Consider the following 8,722-nt stretch of genomic DNA (forward strand, 5'->3'; position numbering starts at 1 on the left):
TACTAGCGCGGTCGTGTTTAGCAGTTAACTTTCTGCTAGCAGTGTGTTTCATTCAGGTTATCTTTTTGACCTGCAATGAATTACATTTTAGGTCATTTCATAGACCCTAGAAATGTCTTGCTCGTAATTAATTTGAGCCAACGTTATTTCTGAATTTCATTGCATTTGGAACCTATTTCCCTTTATTTACAGCACATTTTCTCTGTCACAAAGTTTGAATGCTCTAGGCAAATGCCATTGTTTTGCGGATGAGATGCAGGATGCAGAGAGTGAGTTCTGCTTGATTAAAACTACCTGGTCTCCAAAGTCCCTTGATTGAATCGGGCAACTGGCTAACTACTGTAAACTGAGTTGCAGGGTGGTCGCTGGTCCAGTCCTTGTTTTTAGCTAGGTAAATTGTAATGATTATGTGCCAAATGTATTCGCTTCCCATTTTGCGTACTGTCCAGCTTTGGCGGTGTGCGTGCGGCCTGCTACCAGCATTATTAGCAGCTAGCTAATGCTATGTAGGAATACACATTAGACGAGTGTTTCCCAAACTCGGTCCTAGGGACCTCAGGGGGTTTTGGTTTTTGCCGTAGCACTACACAGCTGATTCAAATAAGCATCAAGCTTTGATTGAGTCAGCTGTGAAATGTTGGGGGGGGACGTGCACCCCTTGGAGTCCCAAGGACCGAATATGGAAAACCCTGTGCTAGAAGGTGATGTTTCACTAGGATTCAATTCAGAAAGTGAAATTACAAGAATTGGAATCCTCATGTAATATAACTAAGGTTAGATGGTGAGGAATTGGCATTTCAATTAACCTTCTGAATTTACTGTATTGTTGATACAGCGCCGCCCCCAACTAGTCTCCAGTGTTTCCTAGCTTCAACTAACGCAAGTACCCCTTCTCTAGAATGGCAGAGAACGACGTTGACAACGAGCTGTTGGACTATGAAGAGGATGAGGAGCCTCAGGTTGCCCCGGAGACCGCCACACCTGCGGGCAAGAAGGAGGTAAAGGGCTCTTAGTCTCCATCCACAGCTCCGCCTTCCGAGACTTCCTGCTCAAACTAGAGCTGCTCCGCGCCATTGTCGACTGTGGCTTTGAACATCCCTCTGAAGGTGAGCCTCACAGGCACTTCCCACCTTCAACCAAGGACTGTTTTTGACTTTGTCCATTCTGTGTGTCAAATGGCACCCTATTCCTGACATAGTGTACTACTATTGAGCTGGGCCCATAGGGCTTTGTTCAAAACTAGCGCTGTGTGTGACTGGGCCCTGGTGGAAAGTAATCCACTATATATAGGGTGTCATTTGGGACTCTGACTATGAGTTATACATGTATGCCCCTTCAAGCATCACATCATACTTAAACTGGTCATCTCTGTATACCTGTCGCAAGACCCACTGGTTGATGCTTATTTATAAAACCCTCTTAGGCCTCACTCCCCCTCCCCTATCTGAGATATCTACTGCAGCCCTCATACTCCACATACAACACCTGTTCTGCCAGTAACATTCTGTTAAAGATCCCCAAAGCGCAAACATCCCTGGGTCGCTCCTCTCTTCAGTTTTCTGCCCCTAGTGACTGTACAGTTTTATCTCAATCTCTTCATTCAAAGACTCAATCATGGACACTCTTACAAAGCAGCCATAACTGTCAGTGTGATGTGTTGTCTACCCTTCTTGCCCTTTGTGCTTTTGTCTGTGCCCAATGTTTGTACAATGTTTTGTGCTGCTACCATGCTGTGTTGTCATGTGTTGATGCCTTGCTATGTTTCTTAAGTCTCTCTTTATGTAGTGATGTGTGTTTTGTCCTATATGTTTTTTTATGGCTGCATCCCTTTGTTCTCAATTTCCGCCTGAAGACATACCCAAATCTAACTGCCTGAGCTGCCCCTTGCAAGGATATGCATATTCTTGGTATCATTTGAATGGAAACATTTGAAGTTTGTGGAAATGTTAATTGAATGTAGTTAGTTATAACACAGATCTTTGGAAGAAAAAGAAAGAAAAGTGCAGCCTACATTGTTGCCTTATCTTTCTGGGTACTAGAATGGATGCTGGATATAATTTTGATGGATAACCAAGAGCCAACTGTATGGAATGTTTCAGACTGATAACTTCAGGAATGGGTGAGCTACATTACATTTAGCATGAAGTCATCCAGGTGTCCCACACTAGTTGCCCAAATGTACCCAAGTGGCTGAATTGGTGAAATGACCTATAACTATATACAGCAGTGCAAATAACTATATACAACATATCAAAAAGTAGTTCTAACACACACACACACACACACAAAAAATATTAGAAAATAAATATATAAAAAAACAAACCATACACCCCTTGGAAGTTCTCGTCATAATACTTTGCTGCCTGTGCCATGTCCCATAGCAGTGTCTTTCTGATGTAAAGCAGAGGTAAACTGAACAAGTGGTGCATTTCATGGGACACAGAACACAACGATGCCTCCATGCTGTGCCCTTTTGGCCCTGAGGCACAGTCATGCCTGCAGTAATAAACTGTGGCATATGAACACCACTGGGGGCACAGGTAGAGCGGGCAGCTTGGCACCGGGGGCTCCCAGTTGCTATCACTGTGAAAAAAACATTAAAGATATTTGTATGAGCCTTTTATCATCACATAAAATAAACATATGTATTGTAGAGGGAACACTCCGGCCATTGTGGTGTGTGTGTATATATATACACATACCCAAACACACACAAACTACACATTTCATAACGGCATTAGCACTTACCCGTCCAGAAGTACGTCCTGTCCTTGCAGAAACAGCTCCTCAGTTCATTTGAATCGTAACACTCCAAGATTCCTCAAACATAAACTCTGTCTCACTCTTTCACTTTAGAGTTTGACTTCGCTTTACATGATTTATTCACCATGATGTCTTCAATGAAATCATTGAAACTACAACTTTCCGAAATACAGCTGCTCGTAAAAAGCCTTACAGCAACTCCTGATTGTCAAGGTGAGAATGGGGTTCCCTGGGGCCTTGTCCATTACATACTGAAGCTCATTGGCGATCTACCCAGCTAGATTTCAAGAAGATCATTGGGCAGAAATATAGTCAATGAAGCTTTGCCAAAATTATTGGTGCGTAAGGTAGTCATTTATCGTTGTCTTCAAATCAGCTCACTTCGGTCAATACTCCCTGCAAAAAAAAACAGTGACGTTTGGCTGTGTTGCAAACATCCAGAGGAATGCACTGAAACCCACCATGACTAGACAAACGATTGTTTACAGGGGGGAATCACGCCGAATGCTCTGTAAAATAAATTGATACAGATGGAATTCACGGCACAAACGGTTTACAAAATGTTTCGATTTAGGCCATAAAAAATGGATTTTATCAAAGAAAACAGCACTTAATTTGATCAATGGGACACTCAGGAAGAGAAATAAGAGCAAGATATCAGAATGTAAGTCATAATTTTACCTTCAGATGTGAATGGAGAGAAAAAAACTCATGCCGGAAAATGTTTCTGTTCTTGATTGCTCTTCTCAAACAAAAGCATGGGATTTGTTCTCTGTAATACCTACTTTAAATTGGAAAACGTAGTTTGATTACCAAGATTCGAATCTTTTGAAGGGTGTAAGACACTTGCATTTTCAAGAATGTTTAATGTTACAAAGTTGTATTTTAATTTCCCCTGATGTTGGTCCCTGTACGGGGATCGCAGCCATAACAGGATTTATTAAATCCCAGGCCCCAATCCCCGCAGGAGGCCTCTTGGTAGGCCGTCATTGTAAATAAGAATTTGTTCTTAACTAACTTCCCTAGTTACGTTTCTGTCTTTCAGTCCAGCATGAGTGCATCCCACAGGCCATCCTGGGCATGGACATCCTGTGCCAGGCCAAGTCTGGTATGGGCAAGACGGCTGTGTTTGTACTGGCCACCCTGCAGCAGATTGAGCCTGTGGATGGGCAGGTGAGTGGTTGAATAATGAAATTAATCTCTACATTGTGGACGCAGCAACTGAATTGCTGTTACATCCTCCCTCCTTTACTAAAAATAGCTTTCCATGGAGAATCCATTGAGTGCTTTGTGTGTATCTGGGGATACTTGCATAAGATAGTGTCTAATCGCCAACTTTATTTAACCTTTATTTGGACTAGGCAAGTCAGTTAAGAACACATTCTTATTTACAATGACGGCCTACCCCGGCCAATCCCTAATGACGCTGGGCCAATTGCAGTCTGAATTTGTTCTCCTTTTAATCTCACTGTTTACACTGCTGTTCTATCCTATTGGATAATCTTGTGTCCTTTTTGTTTCTCTGCTGTCCAGAGAGCTCTGTATTAAACATCCTCCCCTACCTCTCTCTCTGTCTACCAGGTGTCTGTGCTGGTGATGTGCCACACACGAGAGCTGGCCTTCCTGATCAGCAAAGAGTATGAGTGCTTCTCCAAGTACATGCCTACCGTCAAGGCAGCCGTGGTCTTCGGGGGCCTGTCCATCAAGAAGGACGAGGACGCGCTGAAGAAGAACTGCCCCCACTTTGTGGTGGGAACGCCCGGCTGCATCCTGGCCCTCATCCGCAACAAGACCCTCAACCTGAAGAACGTGAAGCACTTTGTCCTGGACGAGTGTGACAAGATGCAAATTCAGACCACAGTAGGACAGGGGGGCTGATGCCAGATGTGAGTGACGGGAGTAAGTTGAAAGGTCAATTGAAAACGTGTTCCAATGTACCTACTAGCATACCACTTAGAATGCACTTCTAATACACTGTCCTAATAAGTAGTAGTGGATCTTGGAACAGAATGTGATAGATGGTGTGACTTAATTAAGGATTTAGCCAAAACGTAGGAAAGTATTTACATTTTATGTAGTCCTCAGATTTCAGGCTGAGTGGGTTGACTTTTTTTGTGACGGCCATATTCTTTTCCTATCGTCTCTCCCTCAGACATGAGGCGTGATGTTCAGGACATCTTCAGGCTCACACCCCACGAGAAGCAGTGCATGATGTTCAGCGCCACCCTAAGCAAAGAGATCCGTCCTGTCTGCCGCAAGTTCATGCAGGATGTACGTTGAAGGGTTTCTTATAACCCGTGGTTATCTACATGTTCTGAAACTTAAAGTTGCAGTTTTACACACACACACACACACACACACACACACACAGATGAACCCATCTCCCTAAATTGCACTTTGAAGAGGCAATCGGCAGTATAAACATTAATGAAGCATCTTCCTCGCCCCTGTTTTGGAGGGATAGGTCTGGAGAAATTTAACCACTCTGAGATTCGTAGAGCTTTATGCAAGGACTGACCGTCAATGATATCAGAATTATCATTTTGACCATATTTTGAGACTATGTAGTTTATTTTTGCGTTTACTTTGTTTACAAGCATTGGAATGAAACAAGCTTGTATTTTGGGTTCTGGTGGGGTACGAAAGTGGAACTAAGCTCATGGGCATTTGTTATTCTTTTAATTTTAAATGTCTAAAAATTGAAGTAGAAACTGCTGATTGCCCCCCTTTTTTTCAAGGGATTTTGGATATGGCTTAATATTCATGTAAAAAGTTCCAGTCTAGCACATCTAAGCTTTGCCTGCTCGTGACTGTCTGTCTCAAAAGTGGCCAGAGTTGACCCTCTTTTAACCTGGGTCTGGGGCTCTGGACATTTTCGGGAGGAACAGTCCTGGCATTAAAGCTATAATGAAAAATAAAGTTCCATCCTGCTCTAGTACTAGTAATTGATGTTCACAATCACATTTGTAGTTCTTCATTCACCAACACAGAATGTGGTTTACTCCTGTTTTTCACTTAATGTGGCTAGGTTTATAAAACTGTCCCAAAGAGAGAAACTTTCCCCATGTTCTATTCATTAGGGCACACTAGCTAAATGTTTAGCACTGGAAGTCCTGGTAGTCCCTCCCTGTGTTCTGTTTGGTGCTTAATGAATATCTCCTGTAGCCCATGGAGGTGTTTGTGGACGATGAGACCAAGCTGACGCTGCACGGCCTGCAGCAGTACTACTGCAAGCTGAAGGATAGCGAGAAGAACCGCAAGCTCTTTGACCTGCTCGACGTGCTCGAGTTCAACCAGGTACGGACAGAGGTCTTTTCAGAGAATTGAATGCTAAAACGTAATTTATTTTAGTTTTAATCTGAGTGAGTTGAATGTATTTTGTCCATGGATTTGAAAGTCACTTGTTTTAAATACAATTTTACTCATTCAAGTGAACTAAGTCTATGCACCGACAAAGTTTCTGCCTGTGAGTTTTATGCCCTGTGTTTTTCGTCTTCAGAGTGTACATTTATTTGACCAGGGTAAAGCCAGGGTGCCATATCAGATGCAGCATGGGTTTTGTGCCCCATGTTTGTCTTCGGTGTCTCACTGCCATTTTCTCCCCTGTCTGAAGGTGGTGATCTTTGTGAAGTCTGTGCAGCGCTGTGTGGCTCTGTCTCAGCTGCTGGTGGAGCAGAACTTCCCTGCAATCGCCATCCACAGGGGCATGGCCCAGGAGGAGAGGTGGGTTCTGATGGAGAGGAAAAAAATCACTGGCTAAACCCTACAGTCTATGCACTTGTTAAAATCTGAGCAGTTTTGATTGGTATAAGCAATATTAGGATATTGCTTACATTCAAGTCATCTCAGATATTAATAAGTGCATAGGGTTTAGGGGTAGATTTGGGATTGGGTCTTGGCTTTCATTGGGAATTTCTGATTTGGACAAAAGAATGTCCTCGACTTTTCCGTAAACCGATAAGTGGTTGAGGAGTGTCAATTCGTTAGTAGGCAAACTGTGTCTTCGCCTCCTGCTGAGGAAGCATAAGTGTCCTTTGCTGAAGTTGAGATCTACCCCTCCCCTTTCAATCAGCTGTTTACTCTGAGAAGCATGCACATATTTAAAACGATAAGTAGCATAACGTTTTTATCCATACAATGTCTAGCTAAATGTCTTTTACTACTTTACACATTTTAATTTGGGATTCCACCCCTGTAAATGTCATTTGCATTATGTGTGAATGGAGTCTAATTTCATACAAGCACATTTCCTCCTCTCCTCAGTTACTGTTGACTTTTTTTCAAAAGGAGAGGAATGAGGAGTTGCACAATCAAATTGAGAATCTCATTTACTTGCACATTTTCTATAATAGTCATGTAGCAGAAGCTGTTATCCAGAGGGACTTAAACAATAACTTTCTCCCAGACAACATGTTTGTGGGTCACAGTTTCAGTGTACCCACAGGAGTGAAGCAGGATGTATAATGCCTGTTCTACTTATTCTAAATCTATGGGTGCCCCCCCCTCCTCCCCCAGGCTTTCCCGGTACCAGCAGTTCAAGGACTTCCAGAGGCGGATCCTGGTGGCCACCAACCTGTTTGGCCGAGGGATGGACATTGAGCGCGTCAACATCGTCTTCAACTACGACATGCCTGAGGATTCCGACACCTACCTGCACAGGGTGGCCCGTGCAGGCAGGTTCGGGACGAAAGGTCTGGCCGTGACCTTTGTGTCTGACGAGACTGACGCCAAGACCCTGAACGATGTGCAGGACCGCTTCGAGGTCAACGTGGCAGAACTCCCAGAAGAGATTGACATCTCCACCTACAGTAAGCTATAGCCAACTAGTCTAGCACTCATTTGGATTTCATGTGCTACTGCAGTGTCTTTTTCATGGTTTTTGTCTTAAATGTCACCCTATTCCCTATGTAGGGCACTACTTTTGATCAGAGCCACATAGGCTCTGGTTAGAAGTAGTGCACTATATAGAGAATAGGATGCCATTTCAGACATATCCATGTTTTCACTTATTTATTCTTTTGGGTTTTGTAATATCCTTCATTATGCCAGTGCTGCTTGCAATTGTTCCTTCAAAGGAATTGTTGATGAGCCACTTTAGAGCATTTGTTTATTACCTAGTCATTCCAAGTATGTGGTCTGTATATTCATCTTATTCTGAAGGTATCTATTTTTTGGTTCCCAGCATCTGCAAGTCATTTTGTGGGTACACTGCTTGATGCTATGAACTAAACTCTCCCTCTTTTCTCGTTTCAGTTGAACAGTCCAGATGAAAATCGCTCCCTGACCAGTGAAGACGACGTGTCCGTGCCCCTCTGTCCTGGTCTTTTTTTGGAGAGGGAGAATAAAATAATCATTTTTTATTTCTATTTTAAATGCCTCTCTGTGATCTCCCAGTTCATTAAGCATCACTTTTTATTTGATTTTTATCCTATCCTCCCGAGGCTGCAGTTTTAATGTTATTTTCCCTGTTAATGGTGGTTGTTTCTATTTTTGCTTAATGAAATAATTGACATTAAAATGTTTTATATAATGTTATGTTACTGTTTATTTTATTTTTCTTACTAATAGGGTTGAAAAATTCTGGCAATTTTCTGAAATCCCTGTTGGATGATTCTCTGCTTATTCCCTCCCTGGGAATGTTCGGAAAGCTACCAGAATTTTCTAACAATACTTACTAATTCGAGAAGTTGGCTTTTCAAATTGCAATATCATTGAACATGAAAGATTCATGTTGAATTGAAATGAGTCAGAAGACAGACCAACATTAACACTATAGAATATATAATTCAATTTTCCCTGTCACAAGTAGGGGGCACTATGATCATGTATTTAAAACACTGTTTTATTTATTTATATAATATATATACACTTAACAAAAATATAAATTAAACAGGTAAAGTGTTCATCAGCTGAAACAAAAGATCCCAATGTTCCATACGCACACAACGCTTCTCATGTT

The 8,722-nt window shown here is 42.3% G+C and overlaps 1 protein-coding gene across 1 annotated transcript; it reads left to right on the plus strand.

Annotated features, from left to right (window-relative positions):
* Nucleotides 1–898: 898 nt before the first annotated feature.
* Nucleotides 899–8,298, plus strand: LOC112230308 (ATP-dependent RNA helicase DDX39A). Its single transcript, XM_042310739.1, is given in 9 exon segments — nucleotides 899–1,008; nucleotides 1,011–1,106; nucleotides 3,809–3,936; nucleotides 4,345–4,609; nucleotides 4,904–5,034; nucleotides 5,929–6,060; nucleotides 6,377–6,486; nucleotides 7,279–7,571; nucleotides 8,017–8,298. Coding segments are annotated over 9 exon segments (1,281 nt in total). The 5' UTR covers nucleotide 899; the 3' UTR covers nucleotides 8,034–8,298.
* The last annotated feature ends 424 nt before the right edge of the window (nucleotides 8,299–8,722 follow it).

The sequence above is a fragment of the Oncorhynchus tshawytscha genome, linkage group LG32 (assembly GCF_018296145.1).
Source record: "Oncorhynchus tshawytscha isolate Ot180627B linkage group LG32, Otsh_v2.0, whole genome shotgun sequence".
Taxonomy (NCBI): Eukaryota; Metazoa; Chordata; class Actinopteri; order Salmoniformes; family Salmonidae; genus Oncorhynchus; species Oncorhynchus tshawytscha.